Source organism: Rhinichthys klamathensis, unplaced genomic scaffold (assembly GCF_029890125.1).
Source record: "Rhinichthys klamathensis goyatoka isolate OS25496 unplaced genomic scaffold, OSU_Roscu_1.1 h1tg000285l_1, whole genome shotgun sequence".
Lineage (NCBI taxonomy): Eukaryota > Metazoa > Chordata > Actinopteri > Cypriniformes > Leuciscidae > Rhinichthys > Rhinichthys klamathensis.
In genome coordinates this window covers 178,206-202,657 of record NW_026606804.1, presented here as the reverse complement: position 1 = coordinate 202,657, position 24,452 = coordinate 178,206, and the positions used below count along the sequence as shown (strand labels likewise).

The 24,452-nt window shown below is 39.2% G+C and overlaps 1 protein-coding gene across 1 annotated transcript in view; it reads right to left on the bottom strand.

Moving 5' to 3' along the window:
- Nucleotides 1–24,452, bottom strand: part of sugct (succinyl-CoA:glutarate-CoA transferase) — a 165,935-nt gene that overhangs the window by 92,853 nt on the left and 48,630 nt on the right. The window contains exon 9 of the mRNA XM_056269613.1: nucleotides 12,544–12,639. Coding sequence (XP_056125588.1) covers nucleotides 12,544–12,639 — 96 coding nt within the window. The remainder of the gene's footprint in view (nucleotides 1–12,543; nucleotides 12,640–24,452) is intronic.

Genomic DNA, 24,452 nt, shown 5'->3' with positions numbered 1-24,452 from the left:
TATGTGAAAAGGTCAAATGTGAACAGTCAATCAAACAAACTTTTAACAATTACTATCTGTACATTGTATGCACAATTAGATTTTCCGCTAACGTTTTAAGCATTGTGTTGAGCATTAGCTGAGAATGACACTGGCTACTGCCTTTGGGCTGTTATTATAATGAGGCTGATGTGGGGGGATGTGTAACTTTTGAGAAAAAGGATTATGATATCCGGCATGAGACCGTGGTTCCAGTAAGGAGCCTTAAAACGTAATATTGTCCTGTTTTCAAGCTGTGTCCTGCTCAAAAGCTGAGATGGTTTGATTTGTTCCACTGTAGTTACATTTACCAAACTCAATTACCAACAACTGCAACACCTGCCACTGAATGCAATGGTCTGATATTATACTGTAAATACTGATATAAAACCAGAAATATCAGACCCACATATTGAGGGTGGGTCAAAACAGACTTGACATATATTCATGTATAAGGAATGCCAAAATAATTTTAAAAAGAAAACACTTTCAACAATTCCACTTTTTACAATTATATATAGACACTGCGTCCAATCAAACTCAGTATGGCAGTATTTGGCACAAATTTCACTTGTTAATATGGCTAACATTTTGCCCAGTCTTTGATCAAAACAAAACAAACGTTAGATTAACCAATTATTTTATTGTATGTTCCATAGTTTGTTTCTCTTTGTTTCTAATGTGTTTATGTTTTTACATCTAGGTTGAAAAAGTGTCAAATGAACAGAAACTAAATCTTTTATCAGATAATACTGTATATGTTTATAATCTTCACTTATATACACAAATCTGGCATATTTGGGGAGCCCATGTCATCAAGAAGTTTGACAACCTCGGTTCTAGAATAGAGAAGAGTATTTTGGTCCAAACCCTCCCTTGCTTTCCCCAAAGAGATTCTCACACCAGAAAGGACAATTAGCAAACCCTAATTGAGCCCCAATTTGAAAGTAACCTAATCAGTCAACATTCATTTTCAGTTTTGATTTAGTGCTGGCAGAGACCTGCAGCCTTCGTGTGACCCTGGGGAAATGGAGACATGAATAAAGTTCTCACGGAAGACAAAGCACTAAACAGTCTATGGTTTATTCATTATATCATATTATATAAATGGCCTATGAGATGAAACATGACATCCCAAACAAGTGTCCGAACACTAGTACGACCTTCTCGTTGTAGTGTTCGGACACTTGTTTGATACGAATGGTCACCTAGCATTATCAAAAAGAGAGGCTCGCTTTGGGGAAGCCAAGATCCTCTGAGTGAATAAACATAGCAAACAATAAATGATTTAAAAAGACAAACCATTTCCAGAATCTCAATGAAACACAGCCACATTTAATGTCACTGAGAGAAATAGGGAAAGAGCTGTGCATGAACACAGTAATTGTTTTAAGTTTTGGCAGCACCCCACGTCCATGTGGTTTCCTCTCAAGAACGCTCTCTTTTTACATTAGCCAGCCTATCTAACTATATGTGACTTAAGCTTATCTTGCAGCTCACAAATACATATTAAGCAAATAAATCACAAGTATAATGGTAGTGCTAAACATTTATCACGTTGAGAAGATGCTTCCTCTTCACTGCTTCCATTTCACGTTATATGTTGCAATTTGGATGCTGGTTTTATGGGGACTTCTGTATCATATTTGATACGCCAATTTCTAAGGCCCCTAGAAGATCAACATGTTTGCTGAAAACCTGCTGTACACAGTCTACAACATGCCAACTTTTTTTTAAGCAAGTACAAGGCATTAATAATTGTAAAAACGTCCCCCTTCAGGACGTGGGTCGCTTTGCAGTGAAATCGTTACTGATTTTTATAAAGTAAACGTAAGAATAACTGTTATGTAGTTAGTAATATTTCAAGATGAACACTTACTGGACTGCAGCAACTTGATTATCCATCATTTTGTTAAAAAAAAAAATCATGTTACTTTTTGGTCATATAAATATCAGCAACTCCAGCAAATTGCATGTTTTTGCTCAGTCTGGGCCTTTGGATAATATTGAGTTGTTGTTTTTTTTCTCCTTATGAGTAAGAGCTCCATATTCACATTATATCATATGAGCAACATATGCAAACTTTTTTATATTAGATATGTGTTTGGTCTATTTTTCTGGCTATTTCATATGCCAGGGTTTACAGGGTTAACCATAATGTATATGTGGTTCAGCAGCTAAACTAGCACCTAACCCAAGTCTAAGCTGGTCTACCCTTGTCAGCAGAAACTGCAACATAAAGCCACATATTTAAAGAATCAGATGGATGATTTCATTACATATGGCTATACGTCCAGCATTAGTGGTTATATCTGTTGGTTTCGTGGTGTAGCATACAGCTTAGTGTGGCATGAGGCAGTACGGAGAGTTTAGTTTGGTCTGGGCTGCTTTCTTTAACAGCTCAGTGAAGTCTGAAAGCAAAACGCTAGTTTTCTGGCAAGCGTCTGTCCAGCGAGAGTCCCTCGGCTAGACTAATGCAACACAGCCCCACTGTGGCTGAGATACAGTGTGCTTTGAATCAATATCTGATCTGCAGTTGAAGAGTAAGGAAATGACACACATTTCATTGATGATTCCCAGCACACACTTGAGGACAATACAAAAACTCAAAATACTCAACTGTTTAACATTTCATCCTACTTCGATTTGAAGAGAATCCAACCGTCTCATGTCAAAATGACCATCCATCCATCTATCTATCCATCCATCCAATATTTTTCAATTCGTTTTTGGTTTTACAGACTTAACTTAAAATTTACAGTAATAAACCGTATTTCATTATCTGATATAATGATAATTTACCAACCTATTGAAGTAATAATATCTGTTTTGTACCATTACCGTAATACACTGACAACTAACAATAATCACAGCAGTGATGAGTGTCGCATGATAAATCATAGCTCATCACAAGCAATCTTCCACAAGAAAATTAATACTATTATATTGAAGCTGCACAGTGTTATTCGGACAAACATTAAACACCATCATGGTAACACACATGAAATTTTAAAAAATGCAATAAACATTAATTTAACAACATTAAATGTAACATAAAACCCTAATGTACATAACTGATTAGAAAAGAACTAAGAAAACTGAGAAGAAACATTGTTATTTCAACAAAAATAAATCAAATGTGAAGTGTCATGCAGGGAATTGTGGGAATGTCAATTTACGGGTTTTCACTGTAAATTATACAATGAGTTGTTCTTTTCACTTTCAAAACCTGTAAATTTAACGGTATTTTACAGTAAAATTACATTAAATGTACCGTTAGATCTATCACAGTTATTTACCGTATATAGTAAGGAAACTTTCTGTTAACCAATTAACAGTTTTGCACTGTAGCATTTTTACAGTCTTTTACTGTTAAAATCACGATCATTTTTTACAGTGTATACCACAGTGCATGTGCAAGTGATTAAAGGTATGGTTCACCCAAGAATGAAAATTCTGTCATTAATTACTCATGCTTGAGCTTCAGTTTACCACAACTGATGTGTGCATTGATGAATGATTATATGTGAATAAAAGTCTAAATTAAATCTGTTCATCATATAAAACGATCGATTCTCTGGAACCGCTCAATTCATATGGATTAGTTTTACGATCTCTTTATGAACATTTTGAAGCATCAAAGTGGTAGTTGCGTAGACTGTCAATGGAGGACATAAATCGCTCGGATTTCATTAAAAAGATCTTCATTTGTGTTCTGAAGATGAACGAAAGTCTGACGGGTTCGACATGACGGCGAGTAATTAATGACAGAATTTTCATTTTTGGGTGAACTATTCCTTTCAAAATAAAAGTCCACTAGATAGTGTGCATGCATCGAAAGTGTCTACAGCCAAAAGAGTATACTTTGAAAAGCTCAACTGTGTGTGAGACTGAGTGGAACGCGTAAAATGAAGTATACCCGGGCCTTTAGTGTGCCAATAATCCCTTGTGAGAGTTACTGAAAGTTCTTGGACTTCATGAACTCTCTTTGAGCCCACCGTGACACCTCAGTTAGACATCATCCCAGTGAGCCTGACTCGTGCGTTCCCACAGTGAACACAACAAGGGTACTGAGCTCCGGTTAACCAGCATGCTTCTTCTGTATTCTGTGGACTGAACACAAAGCACACTGAAACTATAAACCAAACCACTGCTTGCTCTTTAGCCCAGACAGGGATGCAGGGAGGAAGCTGTGGGTGGACGTGGAGCACAAGTAATGCTGTCAGCTCACATGAGTGATTACCCCAAATCCACTGTCTTTAGGACACAACAGCATGATAATAACACACTTTAAAAAAAAATAATAATAATAATAAATTTAAGTATCGAAGATTGAGAATCAAAAAAGTCACAACATTACGAGATTAAAGTGGTATAGTAGTAAAAAACTATTTTAAATTATGAGAATAAAGTTATAGTCTTACAAGTAACAGAAAACCTCAAAATAAGGCCTAATTTATACCAAGAGTTTTTAAGCTTTTTGATGCCAAGGGGCAAGGACACAAATATGATAATCCTCTACAAGGGAGCCTCTTCATTAAATATTAAAGCAGCAAATTAAGTGTGATATACAGTATTTATACTATAAATTACTATTTTCAATGTTTTTGAAATAAGTCTCGTATGCTCATCAGGCCTGCATTTATTTGATAAAAAAAATACAGAAAAACACAGGAATACTGTGAAATATTATTACAATCTTAAATAATGGTTTTCTATTTTAATATACTTTCAAATAAAATGTATTCATGTGATTCAAAGCTGAATTTTCCGCATCATTACACCAGACTTCAGTGTCACATGATCATCCTAACATGCTGATTTTTTTATCAATGTTGGAAACAGTTGTGCTGCCTAATATTTTTTATAACCGATGATACTTTTTTCAGGATTCTTAAACATATTTTTAAAAATACTTTTTGGTTACGGTTAAAAAGCAAGGCTGTCATAAGAAATATAACTGATAATTAATGATAAGTAATGATTATGAGTAATAATATTGAATTTGGTAGATATGGTAAAAAATGGCTATATAAATGGACATTGCAAACAAATACTTTAGTTTATTGAGGCAAATAAATAGAAAATAGATAATCCTTCTCAACAAGAAATAAGGATATGAACAAATGCTGAAATTCCTCCTCTGTTTATTCAAGGTTTTGTTTAAAGGCAAACCGGATCCTCCTCAGAGGACCTAAACTGAGACTTGTGTCGTCTCTCCACTGAACTCTCCAGCACAGCACCGACCAGACCGAGGGAATTACACGTGTCTCTGCTGTAACTGCGTCAAACACTGTCAGCTTAAGAGCCTTTTTTCTTGGAATTAACAAGGTTCAGGTAACAAAGAACAGTCATAGAGTCAAAGACACAAGCCATATTAAAGAGACCATTTGAAACAATGGGATCAGAATTCAGCATTTTCTTCTTTCTTTTGCAGTAGTAGAAACATTCCAGTTATCCTTTATTACTTTACTCACGAATGTTTTCATGAGCTTATGATGCTTTGCCTCAGAAATGGTGCGCAAGGTCACGTCACCCGTATTTAAACGCACTGGTTTTATTCCATCTGTGCACATTAACCTCACCGTATCTCCAGATGGGACTCGCTTTGACCTCACAACATACTTTCATTTACCCTGAGAGTGAGTTGATAAGTCACGTGAGGTAAAGAGTCCAGCACACACAGGTCAGTGAGGACTTATGTCACCAGATGAGCTGCACAGAAACAAAAGTGCACTTAATAAGCGTTTCTGCCTGATAGTGCTCTTGAGGTACTAATGAGATTTGGCATGAAGCCTAGACACTGAGGTACCATGTTTGCAGGGGAGAAACTCAATATCCTGAATGAAACAGATGCCATAGAGAGGCAGCGGTGTGACTTCAGATCTTTTGGGGAGCCTCAGTGTTACTGGTGTGGGGTGAGGTATCTGAACTGACCCCTAACACTAAGTATAAAATGTTGGCACATTACTCGTTTCATGGACATGAATGATAACTCAAATCGTGTGGCTTGTTGGGGAGAGATTGCGATCAGATTTACAATTTTAATGGGCAAAACAAAATCAATAGATGTGAGCTCTTTTGACATGGGCCTGTAAGCAAACACACCAGCAAGGCCATGGCCACATGCATTACCCCTCAGGACACCGGGCAAACGCCAGCAACACCCTTGACACTAGAAGTGGGTGGTGTGGTGGTACTATTGCGTCAATCGGCTGAGATTTTACTATGCTTCTATACTGATTTGGAGATATGTTTGAGTCATTCGTCTCAAAATGAATCCCATAAAAGCGGATTAAGTATTTATTAACATCTTGATATTATTGATTTTTTCCCCATTATTTTATTTCCCCAATGAAGAAAGCCCACGAGACTTGACTCTCATTGAACTTCCATTTGTAGGGAATTACAAACCTGTGCACATATATTCAAACGCACATAACTACACTGTAAAAAATGATCGTGATTTTAACGGTAAAAGACCGTAAAAATGCTACAGTACAAAACTGTTAATTGGTTAACAGAAAGTTTCCTTACTATATACGGTAAATAACTGTGATAGATCTAACGGTACATTTAATGTAAAAATACCGTAAAATACCGTTAAATTTACAGTTTTTGAAAGTGAAAAGAACAACTCATTGTATAATTTACAGTGAAAAACCGTAAATTGACATTCCCACAATTCCCTGCATGACACTTCACATTTGATTTATTTTTGTTGAAATAACTATGTTTCTTCTTAGTTTTCTTAGTTCTTTTCTAATCAGTTATGTACATTAGGGTTTTATGTTACATTTAATGTTGTTAAATTAATGTTTATTGCATTTTTAAAATTTCATGTGTGTTACCATGATGGTGTTTAATGTTTGTGCGAATAACACTGTGCAGCTTCAATATAATAGTATAACTCTCTTGTGGAAGATTGCTTGTGATGAGCTTTGATTTATCATGTGACTCTCATCACTGCTGTTATGATTGTTGGTTGTCAGTGTATTACAATGGTACAAAATATTTATTAATACTTCAATAGGTTGGTAAATTATCATTATATCAGATAATGAATTACGGTTTATTACTGTAAATTTTAAGTTAAGTCTGTAAAACCAAAAACTTTGATACCGTATTTTTGACGGTAAAGTTCTGGTAACCACAGCTGGCAGTGTTTTTCCGTAAAAACAACGGGATTTTTTTTTACAGTGTATAGAATCAATTCTTAATGCGCATGTGAACGCCATCAGCGTTTATCACAGGTTCGCGTTTAAAGTCTGTTTAGAAAGAATGGTGTCGTCTTAGCGGCCCCTAATTTAATAACAAATGATCATTTTGACGGAAGTGAATCCATCAAAACTAACTTTAGCTGGAAAATAACATTATTCAAGAACCGCTATAAAACCAAAGAAATCTCTGTTACCTTAAATTATATGTTAATCTCTGTAAAGCTGCTTTGAAACAATCTACATGGTTAAATGAGGATTACTTGACTCTCATTGAACGTTCAGTATTCAGACAACATTTCCGATGCTACTGTAAGTTGAACGGGACATTTCGAGTAAATCCGGTTGTCAATCCCAAAAACTGACAGTGGGAACGTAACCGTCCATGACTATAACACCGGTGACAAAAAAGTGAAATATATCTTTAATTATTCGTATTGACGAACAATTTTATTTTGCTCATTTGCAAACTTAAAAGACCTTGCACAAATGCTTGTTTTGAATGTATGACAGTAAAGTCATCTGTGAAGTATGAGATAAAGGACCTTTTTCAGGCACTTTCACATGTCTTTTGTCTACAGTATATTAGTCAATTTTCTATATTGTGATAAAAAAAATGACTAACCACACTTTCAATAATGTACAAATCTTGACAATGTGATCTTTTCATTGTCCTCATCACATAATCATTCACAAACATCAGTGCAGTCATTCCTTGACATCTTCCCAGTATAATAAATCCATCCGCACTCGAAAACTTATAGAGGCCGTGTTACACAACTCAACTCTACAACTTTATAGTCGAGCAGCGAACAGGCCAAACATTCAGCACTTCGACACAAATATGGGAGCGATTAGGAGTTCTTTTGAAACCGACAAGGTAATTAAAACAAGATAGGCCCTGGTTCATCGTAAATCTTGCATTTCACCACACACCTTTGCTTCTTTTCTCGTGCTGTTCTACAACCCGCGCTCACGATAGAAGTGAGAGAGCTGAAGCGTAACCAACCTTTTAACGCTCAGACCGCGCGGCAGCTAGAAAAATGAAGAAATAAGACGTCACCCGTTAAACAGCGAGGTCGACTGGTAGAAGGATAGCTGGGAGATAAACGTTTCTTCAATGAGCGGAGGTCCATGTGGTTGGCCTTAAGGACTTTCTGAGAAAAGACTGTTCTTAGTGTCCCGCTGCGGACGAAACTACACCCTAGCCGTTCAAGACGTTCCACTGGTCGCCCCTCGTCAATAAAAATGAGAAAAATCAAACGGAGGACATTGTGCGTCACACTGTGAACATCTGCCGACCAGAGCCGACAACTCATTCAGAAGCTGTCTTCAGTCTTCCTGTTTCATACGTGCTATATGATGCGATATGAGAACGTCTGCTGGGTGCGAGTGGCGTGAAAACGGGGTCTGATGTTTATCCCGGGACAGCTGTGAGAACATGAAAGGATGTAGCTCGTTAAACTTAAATGAAATAACTGAATTGTTGTGAATGACAACAGAAGAATCATTTAAGAACTGCTTTGGTCTTAACCAACAAGTAAACTGTTTTGACCAACTGATTTTTGTTCTTTAATATTATGACCACAACACTTGATTCCGGTAGGGTCATGTTTGATTTGGTTGTGCTAGTTTTATTGCCGTGACTGTGCTGTATAGATGCCACATGGCAGTGTGATTAAAAAGAAACAAATATATATAAATAAAATAGCCAAATTGCCTTTGAAGTACTACACTACCCATAATCTTGACAAGAGGATCCACCAATCAGAGCCACGGAAATGACCACCACGCCAGCAAACAAATAAGTAAACAGCTAAATGACGTTAGTCACTGTTACGCACCCTTAGACACAAAGTCTTTAAAGGGGCAACATTGAGGTCGTGATCAGAAGGTGGTGTAATTAAAATGGCAAGAGACGACACAAAGTATTGTGAAAAAATAAAGTACGGTTTATTGTACTTGTGAAATGTTAATGCAAAAGATGAATAAAAATAATAATAATACTACTAATAATGATAATAATACTTATTGTGGACACAAAGAAAAATAAACCAAAATATACAGATTGAGAGTTCAAAGTAAATAACCCAAGAGAATAAGGACATAAATAGTGATTTCCTAACAAATTTCCTACATTTGTAAACTACTTCAAAACTAGCATTCAAAAGTTTGGGGTCAGTAAGATGTTTTTAAGAAGTCTCTTGTGGTCACCAAGGCTGCAGTTGTTTGATAAATAATACAGTTAATAAATAGTAATTTGTGAATTATTATTGCAATTTAAAATAACCATTTTCTATTTTTATATTTATGAAATGCAATTTTTTCCTGTGTTCAAAGCTGAATTTTCAGCATCATTACTCCAGTCTTCAGTGTCACATGATCCTTCAGAAATCACTCTAATATGATGATTTGCTGCTCAAGAAACATTTCTGATTATTATCAAAGTTGTGCTGCTTCATATTTTCTTCATATCCTTGCTGAATAAAAGTATTATCACCAAATCATAACACACTAACGATCTGTCATTAGACTGTGTGGATCGTAACATTATGCTGAGTCTGACATGTACAGTAGCAACATTTCTCTCGATGAGGCTGAAGCTTTCAGATTCAGTCAAAGTCACCTACTGGAAACGACCTCCTGACATGTCAGCTCATGTCCATTAACCCTAATATTATTATTAAAAAAAAAAAAATATATATATATATATATATATATGTATGTGTGTATGAGATGTGTGAACACTCTGTTCTGTTTTTATTCAACTAAAAATAGAAGGAGAAAAAAACTGAAAAATTGGGTTACTTGTTCATGTACCAGCAGCAATATTTCAAAATAATCCACTTCACTGACACTGAGCGTGTGAATATTATATTTTCTTTGCTTCCATAGATTGCAGGCCTACTATAAGACGTGGGAGTTTCCTGACTTGACAGCTCTTTTTTCACTCTGTATGCATGTACCCACCCTCATGTGCTTTAAAGCTGAGCCGCTTGCCATCTCAAATGAGGCTAATACTAACAACAACAATCACCACATGAGTACAAGCAGCTCCAGAAAATAATTACACATTAAGCAAATGCACTTCATTTGTATTAATCACTTGGGTAAACAAATAAAGTGAGTCTGTTTTCCTCCAAGAGCGGATAAAGACGTGGCAGAGCGAACACAATCAATACCAGAGACGTCGTCATCCGACAAAAATTCAATCATATTATCAAAAAAAAAAAATCCTCCCCATGAATAATTGTCAAAAACAAACAAAGGTTTGTATGTTTGTGTGCACTGGTCAAACGTATGCACCGGTCAAACAAATGTTTGTATTGCACTGGTCAGTCCTTTCTAAAACATCGTTACTCACAGCAGAGGAGTGGTAACAAATATAACCGGACAGACACACAGGCATAACAAACAGAAATGTGCATTGTATTGACTCATCAGAGCAAACAAATGATAACGATAAATAAGCAATAAGGGTCTGAGGAAAAGATCAAAATTGTCTTTTTTTACTTGAAAATTAAATTAAAGAGGCAATTTTATGCCCTGGTACGTCTTGATTTAGTTTTTGGGCTCTACTAGAATAGGTTTTCATGCTTGAATGTTCAAAAAAACAAACATTAGCCCTATTCAGACGGGACTAGTTTTCCAAACGTAGTTTGAGTTACAATTCGTATCACCCGACGTCTGTGAGTTCATGTTCATGATTCGAGCAGGACCAACATCTCTGTGTTTTATTACAGAGGAGGGAGTGTGTGTTTTCTGTAGGCGTTACAGAAGGTCATCTGCTGTGCCTGCAAGCATCATGTATGAAGTATATGCTTTTACTTGAGTTATTGATATAACTTTTATTTATCATTAAAAAACCATTTTAAATAGACTTCAAATAAGTTTATAGAAATGGCTGTTTATAATAAGCCCACATAAGTGAGCAGAGACTTAATGTATCTTACCCGACACACATTAAAACTGATATTAAAATAATTAATTTTCTTCACCATTACTGCGATTTAGCTCTATTTATTCATTTTATAATTAAATTTTTTCTTCAAATACCATCCCTGTTGAAATGAAATGAAAGCATGCAGAAGATTGGTGTGCAAACGGTAGCTCAGCTAGGTCAAAAAACACATGAGGAGAAGCGTTAGTATAATAAAATATCGCCAATAGGGCAATCGACGGGATTAGTTTTCTCAGAGGACCGTTGAGTTTGCCGAAAAGCAGTAGGTAATTTGCCCTGGAATTTTTACTTAGTGTGAGAAAAACACAGACTTCGAAAGTACGAAGTTAAAGTACGTCTGAAACACAAATATCTCTAATGTCCCGCTGGAAAACGAATCCCATCTGAGTAGGGCTATTGTTGCAGCTCCTCTCTTCCCAGTCTGTCAGTAACGCTCTGTTTAGTTCCTGTCTCTATGAAGCCCCTCCTTCTGAAGAGCACACTGTGCTCTGATTGGTCGGCTGCACCAGCGTGTTTGGGAAATGTCCCGCCCCTTACCAGTACTGTGAGTTTCAACACACTACTAACTAACTCAACCAGGCCTCGTTCCTTCATTTTGCGTATGCCTTGGTCAGGAATTATTTAAATAAGAATATTGTGACGTGTTCGTTCCCGGAAGAAAACTCAAGACTACAATGGAGGCGGTTCAGGTAGTTTCAGGAAACAGTGCACAATCATAATATTAACAACTCCCTTTGGAGTGACTGTGTTTTGTAACTTTGTAAACCTTTTTTCATGTTCAAACAGCAACATTATACAATTAAGAAAGCTGAAAAGGTAAAAAAGCACAATAGATGCTCTTTGAATTAAATTTAAAATTAGATGACTCCATTTTTAAAGGTGCTCTAAGCGATGTCACGCGTTTTTTAGGCCAAAACATTTGTTGTCACATACAGCAAACATCTCCTCACTAACCACTGGCTGCCTGTCCCCTGAACACACTGTAAAGAAACGCGATCTCTGTGGACAGCCCAGGTTCCACAAACAGCAACAAAAACAAACTGGACTAACCCGCTCCACGAAACATGACAAACAGTTCCAGCCAATCACCGACAAGAAGGACTTGGGGGCGGGGTTTGGGGGGGTTAGTGTGCGGATGAGGAGGAGGGAGGGTCTAGCTAGCCTCCGTTTTGTTTGACAATACTTTAAACGTCAACAAGAAGTGACGTCACCCAACATCGCTTAGAGAACCTTTAAACTTTCAACATTTGCTATTGAGATATCATAGGCAGCAAAGAATACTCCAAAGCATTAAAACTTTAAGCTTATGATATAAATGGTAGTATATTTGGAAATAGTTAAAGGTACCTGATATGGGACAATGCTCCCATGGGCAGTTCCCCATCGTCTGGCCTCTAAACCAGCGTTGAGGTAGTTGGAAGCGATGTGAGTTAGACACGCAACCTGTAGACATATTGAAGGAGACAAAAGAAAATAAAGTTTTAAATCTTGAGAACGGTCAGTAAGCTCATTATACCCTGCTGTTCTGAGTGTTTTGTTCTGTTTTTGTGACACAGCAGTTCATGTAGCCGTGCCGTAAAACGTTCCTGGAATCCACTGTTTGTTATTCTGGAAAACTAACCAACAAAAACTTTAAGAGATGGACTGAAACCAAACAAACATTTAAAAAAAATCATATAACATTTCAGATTCAGCAATCATCTCGGTTGCAACGTTTGAATAAAGCCGTTAAAAAAAAGGTGTTGGCTTTTTTACGATGCCCAGGTGACATCAGATCAGAAGCAACGCAGCTGAGACAATATTTTGCGATGTATAACAATGTACTGAGAGGACGCTGAGAATGTTAAGGGAGGTGGAATATTTTGTCAGATCAAAGCATGTCGGTGATGATTTAACAGTCTCTGGACACAATTGTTGTGCGACTCCAGACCGGTCGGACTGTCCTGCTCTACACATTCATCACTTCCAGCGAGTTTATTTCCATGACGTCTTACACTGAGGCGTTTGTTTACCAAAACATTAGTTTCAGTGTTTAAACTGCAGGAAGCGATCTCATTTTTGTCCATATGTAAGCATATAAAAATCATTTATTAGGTCAACACTAAATCACATCGGTGACATATCTTAAATCAGGTAATACAATGCTGTGAATGTTTAGCTTGGGACAGTTTTGATATGTTAATAAAACAGATATACTGTAAAAATCTAGAAGTAAGCTCATTTATTAGGTCTTGGACTGAACCAGAGACAAACTGAAAAATGTGTAATGCGTACAATCAACTTGGATTAAGTGCATCTCATAAGATAATTAAAAACTTGTGTTTAAAAATCAGGGCCCGTATTCATAAAGAATCTTAATGCAAAGAGTAGATGTACAAGAATTCTAAGAAAATTCGTAGAAATGTGGGCGTTTACTCTTAAAATTAAAGAAAAAATCCTAGTAAAGAAAAAAGTAATTCAGAAAGCATCTTAACCCTTAAAAGAGGTCTTAAAGGGGTCATATAATGCCATTTTTGTACAAGCTAATATGATTCTTTAGGGTCTAAATTAAAAGTTTGTAATATACTTTCATTAAAAATTCTCATTAGTATTGTAAGAAAACACTTATTTTACCTGGTCAAAAACAGCTCTGTTTTCAGCACGCCGTTTCAGTGAATATGACTTTAAATGATCATGAGCTTTGCTCACCCCGCCTCTCTGTTCTGTGCATTCACCATTTGTAACTCAAAAACACAATAACCATAACGCGTTGTTCAGTATAAACGTGGAATTATGAATTATATTGAGAACGTCATACATAGAAAACATGCCGTAATGTACCCTGAGTGTAAACCTTAGACGCTTTCATTGTGAAGCGTGCAGCTAGCGATTTGCAAAGATTAATATATTAATATAAAGTTTAATAAAACGTTTCACTCACTTCCGTTCTTCTGGAGATTCAGCAGGAACACGAATATCTGGTACCGATCCTTTTTAGCAAAGCTTCTTAGCAAATCCAGCTTTATACTGACCCTCGTTTTTAAAGCAGTCTGCTGAGAAATGATTCGCGCAAACATGAGAGCATTGACGTTGCTCGTGGGGAATATTCCCTTCGAAACAAACTCAGCCACTGCGTCTTCAGCGGTTCGGATTTAGGAACATTAAAATGACTGTGTTCGTTATTACACCCAAGAACAGAACACCACAATCGCTTAGACGCCGTTCTGCTCATAGACAGTGCTCCAGCACATCAACAATGACCGAGCCGGTCCGGTCCGCGCCGCGCAGACTATGATTGACAGCTACCTCATGTGCGAGGGCGGGTCTGTGTTGAAACGCTCCCGTCAATCAACAATCGTGGGAGGGGCGTCCATTTTATTGACGTCACAAAAACGAACGGCTCGATTTGAGGCAGGGGAAAACATATAAGGAGATTAAAACAAAACCACTGGATGGATTTTTATCATTATATGATGGTTGTGTACAGACACTGTCAACACACATTTCAGTACAATCAACTTGTAAAAGTGCATGTACCATTATATGACCCCTTTAAGGTCAAAATTATTAGGAGTACGGATGAGGACTTTTAAGAGGCTTAAGAGTTTCTTTAGCAGAGGAGAAAATGACAGGACGATGAAGAGGGAGAAGAAATGTGATGCAGACAATAGATGACAGTGAGTTAATAAGACGCTATAGATGAGATCGTGCAGGGATCATGTTTGTGACTGATCTTATTAGAGACACACTAATATCTCAGACAGCGCAGGAATGCCATAATGCCAGAAATGAAAGTAATCACTTCATTAAGATATTTGGCAAATGGGAAAATGCAATAAAGCAGCAGTGCTTTGGGTTCTGTCACAACCTTCTAGCAGTGATCACACAAACATTACAGCACTTTCAGAACCTCTTATTGTGTCGCAGTTCATTGTTTCCACTGGACATTCCCACCTTGCAGGCTCAAAAAACTGCAGTTATGAATATAGCAGGCTTCCCTGGTGCACACAAGCAGGGCAATGAACCGTTAATAATTTGCGCTATAAGCTCCCATGTCCGCTTCTCGCTCCGTGCTGTGTAAACACGGTTCTTCTGGTTAGTAGGGCTTTCTCGTCTTTCTTGTTTTTTATTCCATGTTTGCTATATTAAAACCAACATTCAAACCACCACTTAAATAGACAGCAATCAGTGTTGGAAAGAGTGGAACATTTTTTATCATTCTAAGCCAATCACCTTAGGAAATTAACAGCATGGTAAAAAAAAAAAAGGATTTATATACATATATATAATGTGCGTGTTTGTGTGTGTGAGAGAGAGAGAGTAAACTCTATACTTAAAATTGCTTTTTTTTCCCTTCTTGGACAACCAACCAATCACAGTCTTCAAAAGATTGTGTCATACATAGCAACGGGGTCATCCCCGCCTCCTCACTAAGATGAAAGTTTTTGTCTTTTCCTTACTCAGAGTTGCTCTCAGATCGTTCCCGAATCGCTCTTAAGCTAAGACTCCTAAGTAAAAGTTTTTAAGCTAAATTAAGAGTTTTCTAAGAGGATTCTTAGAATCTTTATGAATACGGGCCCAGGTGTTTTCTTGAGAAATCATTGTCATTATTCAGAATATATGGAATTATATCATCCACATAGACACTTCATTAGTGCCACAGCCCTATCACCCTGTAGCCCAGGACTGGTTGCCCACTGAAGCAAGGTTGAGTCTGGTCAGTAACTGGATGGGAGACCTGGGAGAACCCAGTGTTATTGAGGCCAGCCTGTGGACTGTGTGGGTCCTAACGCCCCAGTATAGTGATGGGGACGCTACACCTTCAGATGAGGCGGTAAACTGAGGTCCTGACTCTCTGTGCTCATTAAAAAACCCAATGGCACTTCTTCCAACACCAGTATATGAACCTGTAAGGACTCTCAGATCCTCAGATTAGTTTCTTGTAATAGTACCACAAAGTAGAACTAAAAGATTCGGTGATGCTGCTTTTAGCTAGCCTTGTTAAAACCAGACCATTCTCAGTTGTAACTGAGTTATGGTCTGGCAAAGCATCATTGACAAATCATTTCCAGAGGGGCGTCACCAACGGACGTCGCGGATAGACCTAAACCCAATCAGAGCGATGAAGGAGATGACGTATGCAGAGCGGCGGAGAAACATCTCCGAGTGTTGTTCTTTGCTCAGTTTTTAACAAAAAGGAAACGTTCAAATCACTTAAAACAGACGCGATAGCTGATTCAAACGAGTGATGTTCGACGGCGGCATCCATCTTTGTAATGTAGGCTAAAATCTGCTTCAAAATCCCAGCGCTGTCGTCATCGTGTAAAGCCCGCCCCAACGTTTCTGATTGGTGCCGCGATTTCGGCGGATTGGAAATGGGCTTGAATGAGCTCTTTGCCAGACTAACTTTCAGAGCAAATCTAAATTTGCCGGAAGTTGTCTGGGTTTTCCCAGGCTAGCTTTTAGCCACAATGCTAATGAAGAAAGACGGCTGAGAATATGAATAGTTTTAAGTCTAAATTAAAAACATATTACTTTAGTCTTGTCTGCCTGTAATATCTTATAATGCTTTTTATATATTTCATGTTTTTCTTCATTTTTAGTTATTTTATGCCTTAGTTAATCCTTATCAACTAATTTTACTGGGTCTACTATCTATTGTTTCTTTTTTTGTGTGCCTGTAAATCACTTTGAACTGAATTGATTTGTTTGGAAAAAGTGTTAAATAAATACAATTCGCTTGCTAGGGGTAGGAGTAGGGGTGTAACCTAGCCAAATTCCCTCCATTGGCCCTTATAAATGATGGCCTGTAAATAATCCCCATCAGTCTCTCTGTGTGTGGCGAGCGCACTGGCGCCGGTGTGCTGTGGCTGCTGTCGCATTATCCGAGTGGATGCTCACACTGGCGGTGGCTGAGGAGAGATCCCTCATATGATTGTAAAGCGCTTTGGGTGTACAGCAGTACACAGTAAAGCACTACACACACACACACACACACACACACATCCATCCATCCATCCTTCCGCCCCTACATGCACCACAACCTTTTATTTTGTTGTGACTTAGAAAATAATAATAAAAGAAAAGATTTTTCAACATAAATAACCAAACATAAGCTCGCATTGCATCGTGTCAACCCCAAGTATCTACCAGATATATTAATACTGTATTTTTTGCTCATTGTTTTACAACTGTTTTCAAATAACATGAATTCTCATTGATTTTATTTCCCCCTTTTTTAACATTCTCTGTTTTGACAGCACTTCACGAGGTGGGTACACAGTGTTATTTATTATTTAACACATTATTTATATACTATTATAGTATTTATAAATATATTAACATGCATTTATTAATATTTTTAATAATTAGCTTTTATTTTTAATATTCTTAGTTGTTATTTGTAAAGTTTTAGTAATCTACACGGTTGTCATTTTTATTAGTTATTAGTTATTTTTTTAAATACTTCCATTTAACTTTTTTTATTTAAATTTGAAGTTTCGTAATTTTAGTACTTCAGCCTAAACTTTTTACTATTCTACTTCAAGTTATTTTTTAGTTTTTATCTAACATTTTTTATTTATTTCAGCTTTATTTTTGTGAAAACAATTGTAAGTGTTAGTTTTAGTTCACACTAACAACACTCCCAATGGCTTTATTAATGAATGTGTCACCTTATATGAATGTGCATAAATGTATTTTATGTAAAGTTAAAAATAAAGCTGTCAAGTTATTGGTGCTCTTTATTTTTTATTTTTTATTTTTTGACAATTTTGACAGGTTTGTTTTTTCCTCATTCAAGCAAATGAGAGCTACACTGGATCCGTTGGAAATAAGGTTACTGAGTGAATGGACTTGCGTTACAGGGACTGAACTCGTGTTATTTCCCAGCAAACTGCTGCTGCCCTACAAACTTACCAACAACACTCTATACAACACTTCTACGCAACAGAAAGATAGAGCCAAGAACATGAATGAGTTGGTTTAATATCAAAGGCAAAAAAGCCAAGTAGCATGTTGTTACACTCATAGCACCTCGTGTGAAGTATTCACCACAGATCTTTAATTTAACCTGCGATAAACGTTTACAGGGTAGCAAGAGGTCGCTGAATATCACTGTTCTCCAAATCTGCCACACACATGTTCTTCTAGCCATATATTTTCCAATTAAAACACAATAGAATGAACTAAAGCGCATCTCGGTCTTCTCTCCTGGAACTTGTTCTTGGCACAACATCTAAGAAAATGTGAAAACTTTTCAAGCTGTTTCACCCAAAACAAAAACCAAAGACATACCCAGCATAATCGCCGATACTTCGGTTACCTTACTCTACCCAGGCACTGTTTCATTAGATAAGAAAGTACGTAGTAATTACAAATATATATATATATATATTAAATATTTTCCTATAAAACATTCTCATATGTAATTTATTGTTAATAAAAATACTTTTATGAGTTCTAAAGTCTCTGTTTCACATTTCTGTCTTTATGTTGGCAATTTGACTTTTTAACAAACAGCTGTTTATTTTACGATTGACAGTCGTAGAATCGAACTTATTAAGGGCGGCAAAAACAAAAAAGCGTTGTTTATTGATTTTTTTTTTTATCAGTCTGAATGTGCACATTTCCCTGCTACAGATTATGTGAAAATGATGACGTATCGCATCTGCTGCGATTATGACGTGTGCAATCAGCTTAGTTGCGTAAGGCCAAAGGAGTTGAGGAACAAACAGATTCAAACAAAAAACAAAAAAAACAAGGACGGAGAACCACGAGTTGGCCAGCTCTTTCTAAGTGTAAGTGCTACAAGCAAGTTGTTGCTCATGGTTATTTGTGAAACATACAGGTCAAAGGTCAATGCCAATATGGCAGCCATACTGTAGTATAAGGATATTGGCCAATTCACAAGCTTGCGATTTGATTCATTCGTTTACTAGCTGTTTTATTGACGTTTTTCCGCAGTTGAAACACTGATTGAACGATTACATGAGACAGGAGTTGTACAGATTCTTTCATCATACCTTCTGAGGTTCCGGTTGTTTGTCTGCCGCTGCTCTCAGGTTGTGTTCTTTCTCCAGTAAATCTGGGACGATTATCCCTGGTTGATACGAAGTCCTGCTTTGAGAAATAGTACTGGGTCACAGATCGGCAGTTTTGTAATTTCCACTGCTGTTTCTGCACTGAGAAGATCTATATAAAGAGCTGCTATCGTCGTTTTACATTGGATCGAAGGACGAATATTTCCTGGGTCACATTGTGTTAAGACACTGGGCCAACGTTTTTTTTTTTTTTGGTTATTCCCGCTGCTGTGCTGTTGTTACAGCGCTGAGAGGATTTACAAAGAGCTGAAATCGTCGATTTCCATCGGACCTACTCTTTGTCTTGTGTTTGTGGATTCAAATTGGAAATACTGTCCTTGGGCGTTTTTCTCACAGCTGTATGTACTTCCCTTGGATTTAAATTGAGTCAGATTTGGTGTTCAGAGTGACTGAACTATGATCTTGTTCTTTGTTCGCTGGGCTTTGTTGTTCGCCCTATGGTCTATCGTCACCTGGAATGGTGAACGATATTCCAGTGTTTATTTATCTCACGCAATCATTATGCAAATTAAATATACAACTTAGGGTGTATTCACACCAGGAAAGTCCGATAGTTCCCTTGCTTTGGTCCGGACCAAATATTTTTTTTTTTTTTCTACGGTTCGCTTTCACACTGCTCTTTTTGCAAGTGAACCAAAATGTATAAACAAAACCACACGTGTGCTAAGGTCGTCCACTCATTGGACAAGGATTCTCAAGTAGGGAAATCAGGAAGTGCAAAAAAGGCTCAGCATGGAGATATTTCGTACTGCAATATTTGTTATTTTACTAATTTTGTGTTATTCTGTACAAACGCAATATGAAGAAACTGCGCAGAAGACGGATAAGGTATAAAGTTTTCATTCATTGAGAGGGGCTATGTTCACACATTCAAATAATGAGATTCTTATTGATTCTTATTATTCTTATTTATAAACAAGCACTTTCTATTTTTATATCATGGGAACTTATCCTCGATACTAGTCCTTATAAAAAAACAATCGGATTGCTTTGATATCGCTACTTAGACCCAACTTTGCGAATCTCGGCTACTAGCCTTTAGTCCGCTAGCATTTCACGCGTGGCCTCGCGCCTATTGACCGTCTGATTTTACACCCGTTTCACTGAAAGGATACAGGTTATATCCGGCATTTCAGTCCTAAATTACTAGTGATATTGGTAGTATCACTACTAATCTACTGTTCATCTGTTATGGCGAACATATCAGATGTGTGTCTAACGTTACCTCTGAGTGCAGGTGAGGACACATTCGAACTGATTTCGGTACGATTGGAGCTTGAATCGGTGGAGAAACAGATCCGTGGTCTGCTAGAGAGGCAAGCCGAGCTGCGGGATCGGCGATCAGCGCTTGAAACGTCACGCGCCGATGCACACAAGTCAGTGGTTAGTAACTTTTTGACTCCGACTTCGTCCACTCCGTGCGTTTCTCTGCCCAGGAGGACGCGATTCACTCCGGCACCAACCCAACACCATGGACCCTGGGTGATCCCACAGCGGAAGACACGAGCCAGGACCAGAGCAAGAACCTCTCCGCCCCTCCCGGTCTTCGAGATCTCCACCCGGAACCGCTTCTCCCCTCTTCGCGAGTCGTAACGCGACGACGCCGTGATCATCGGCACTTCCATGGTCCGTCATGTCCGTGCTACCTCAGGTAAGGGTAAGGTGCGCACTCACTGCCTTCCTGGTGCTCGTGTTCTTGATGTCCCCGCACAGGTTCCCGAGATCCTGAACGGTGAAGAGCGGTTTGGAGCTGTGGTGCTTCACGCTGGAACAAACGATATCAGGCTGCGACAGACGGAGGTTCTGAAGAAGGACTACAGGAGCCTGATCGAGACGGTACGCAGCACAGCGCCTGAGGCAACGATCATCGTGTCTGGACCGCTTCCCACATACCGACAAGGACAGGAAAGGTTCAGTAGATTATTTGCACTAAATGAATTTGCACGACCTAGGCACGACCTAGGAATTTGCACGACCTAGGCTCTACCGTGCTGATGGCCTGCACCCCAGCAGAATCGGAGCGGCTGTTCTGTCGGACAACATCTCCAAGATGTTACACACCGTATGACTAGAAAATCAAATTCCAAATCACAGTCTTTGCTGTGCCAATTTAATTGATATAAGTAGTGTAGAACATTATATAGAAACTGTGTCTATTCCTCGTTTAGTGAGGCCAAATAATAAATCCACTGTAGGATCTAGGAAAAATCTTATTGTAATTAAACCTGAAAATCTAAATATCAGTGAACAAAAACAATTTCTAAAACTAGGTCTTCTAAACATTAGATCGCTCACACCTAAGGCGGTTATTGTAAATGAAATGGTCACAGATAATAGCTTCGATGTACTTTGCCTTACTGAAACCTGGCTTAAACCAAACGAGTATTTCGGTCTAAATGAGTCTACCCCGCCAGGATACTGTTATAAACATGAGCCCCGTCTGATCGGTCGTGGCGGCGGTGTTGCAACAATCTATAGAGATATTATTAATGTTACTCAGAAAACAGGTCACAGGTTTAATTCGTTTGAAGTACTGGTGCTAAACGTTACGCTCTTAGATGTAAGAAATAAATCCCTATTATCTCTGGCCTTGGCTACTGTATATAGACCTCCAGGACCATATGCTGATTTCCTAAAAGAGTTTGCAGACTTTCTCTCAGATCTATTGGTCAATGCCGATAAAGCAATAATTGTTGGAGATTTTAACATACACGTAGATAACACAAACGATGCGTTAGGGACTGCGTTTACAGATTTATTAAACTCCTTTGGGGTCAAGCAGAATGTCAGTGGTCCCACTCATCGTCTAAATCATACACTAGATTTAATTATATCATATGGAACCAATCTAACCGATATAGATATTATACCGCAAAGTGACGATCTCACCGATCATCACATGGTAACTTGTATAATACGCACTGCTGAAATTTGTCATGTTGCGCCACGTTATAGACCAGGCAGAACAATCCTTCCGACCACTATAGATAGATTCTCAAATAGCTTACCTGATCTATCTCAGCTGCTCAGAGAACCCAAACAAACAGATGAACTAGAGGAAATGACTAGCAGTTTGAGCACCATTTTCTCTAGTACATTAGATATTGTTGCACCAATTAGATCAAAAAAGGTTAGAGAGAAAACGAATCGGTTACCTAACGTAACCTCGGTTCTCTCTAGAAGAGGGAACGAGTATTGCGTAAGCTAGCTTACGCTGCGGGAAAGATTCATCTTTGCTGAGATATTGAAGCCAAAAAATTATTTCATAATTTGTATCCATTGACAACGCAGTTCCTCTGCGGCAGACCTAGAGCAGGCTAGCTAGCAGCTCATTGGTTCGCTCAGAGAGAACTGCTTAAGCCTATGGGAGAGCGGGGCTGAACCCGCTGCCAATGAGAAGCGCCCGCGCGCTCATTGCGTCATGGCCCGCCAGAATGGGCGTGGCTATGGTGTATATAACAGTCTCTCCCAGGCTTATATGTTGATTTATTTCAGCGTGAAGCGAAACGCTAGTAGCGCAAGCACGGCCGGGAACGCAATACTCGTTCCCTCTTCTAGAGAGAACCGAGGTTACGTTAGGTAACCGATTCGTTCTCTTACGAGAGATTCTCTCGTATTGCGTAAGCTAGCTTACGCTGCGGGAACACCTGGTCAACGCCGTGCGCGCTATGAATCCACTCATGAATCCCAGGGTGATACCGGGGGATTTTTAACGTGGAGTGAATGTATTATGAGGCCGGCAGAGCGGGCACATGAAGAGTATACATAAGCATGTATGATGAAGTGTATAAGCATTTAAGGAGAGCACAAGGGGCGAACCGGTTGTGTGAGGGACTCCCAGTAATGCAGCTTCTTAGGGAGCTGGTCGTTAGACAGCTAGTAATTTTGCCTGCAAGGCGGGAACTTCCAAGTTGTAAAATCTGACAAAAGTGGACGGGGAGGCCCATCCCGCGGCCACACAAATGTCATGAATGGAAATTCCACAAGACCATGCCCACGATGAGGCCATGCCTCTAGTGGAGTGCGCCCTGATGCCCAGAGGGCAGGGCAGGCATTTAGATGCGTAAGCAGAGGCGATAGCGTCTACTATCCATCTAGACAGTGTCTGTTTAGAGGCGGCCAGACCTTTGGTGCGCCCCCCAAACGACACGAAAAGCTGCTCAGCGCGTCTGAACGCGGCAGCGCGCGTAGTGTACAATCTCAGAGCCCGCACCGGGCAGAGGAGATTGGCGTCGCGCTCACTATCGGATGAAGGCAGAGCCGATAGGGAAATAATCTGAGCCCTGAACGGGGTACCAATCGCCTTCGGGACATAGCCATGTCTAGGTTTGAGAATGACAACAGAGTCATTCGGTCCAAACTCGAGACACGCGGCGCTGGATGAGAGCGCGTGAAGATCCCCCACGCGTTTTACTGAGGACAGAGCCGTCAGAAAAACGGTTTTGAGCGAGAGGTATTTTAGGTCCACAGACTCGAGCGGTTCGAACGGGGGTGCTTTCATAGCTTTGAGAACTATAGAAAGATCCCAGATAGGAACCGAGGGGGGGCGCGGAGGGTTCATCCTCTTAGCTCCCCTGAGGAAGCGGATGACTAACTCGTCTTTGCCCAGGGACTGAGCGCGTCGGGGTTCAGAGAACGCCGCGACGGCTGCCACGTAAACCTTGAGAGTGGAGGGGGACCTGCCCTTGTCCAGCATCTCTTGAAGGAAAACAAGCAAAGACGGCACCTCGCATGACCGTGGGTCCAGATGTTTGTCGGTGCACCATTTTGAGAACACAGACCATTTAGACGCATAGAGCCTTCTCGTGGAAGGTGCTGTAGCCTGTATGATAGTGTTTCTTACTCCTTCTGGCAAATCGACGAATAGTCGTTGATCACCCATGCATGTAGCGCCCAGCGCCGTGGATGGGGGTGCCAGATCGTGCCGCGAGCTTGAGAGAGGAGATCTGCTCTGACTGGGATGGGCCACGGGGCTGTCTGTGACAGCTGAGTGAGCTCCGGAACCCAATTCTGACTCTCCCAACGCGGGGCTATGAGGAGCACCGAGTGGCGTGTGTCCCTGATCCTCTGAATTACCTGTGGTAGCAGAGCGATCGGAGGGAATGCATAGAGCGGGCGGCGAGGCCATTCCTGGGCTAGCGCGTCCTCGCTCCTTGAGAAAAATATTGGGCAGTG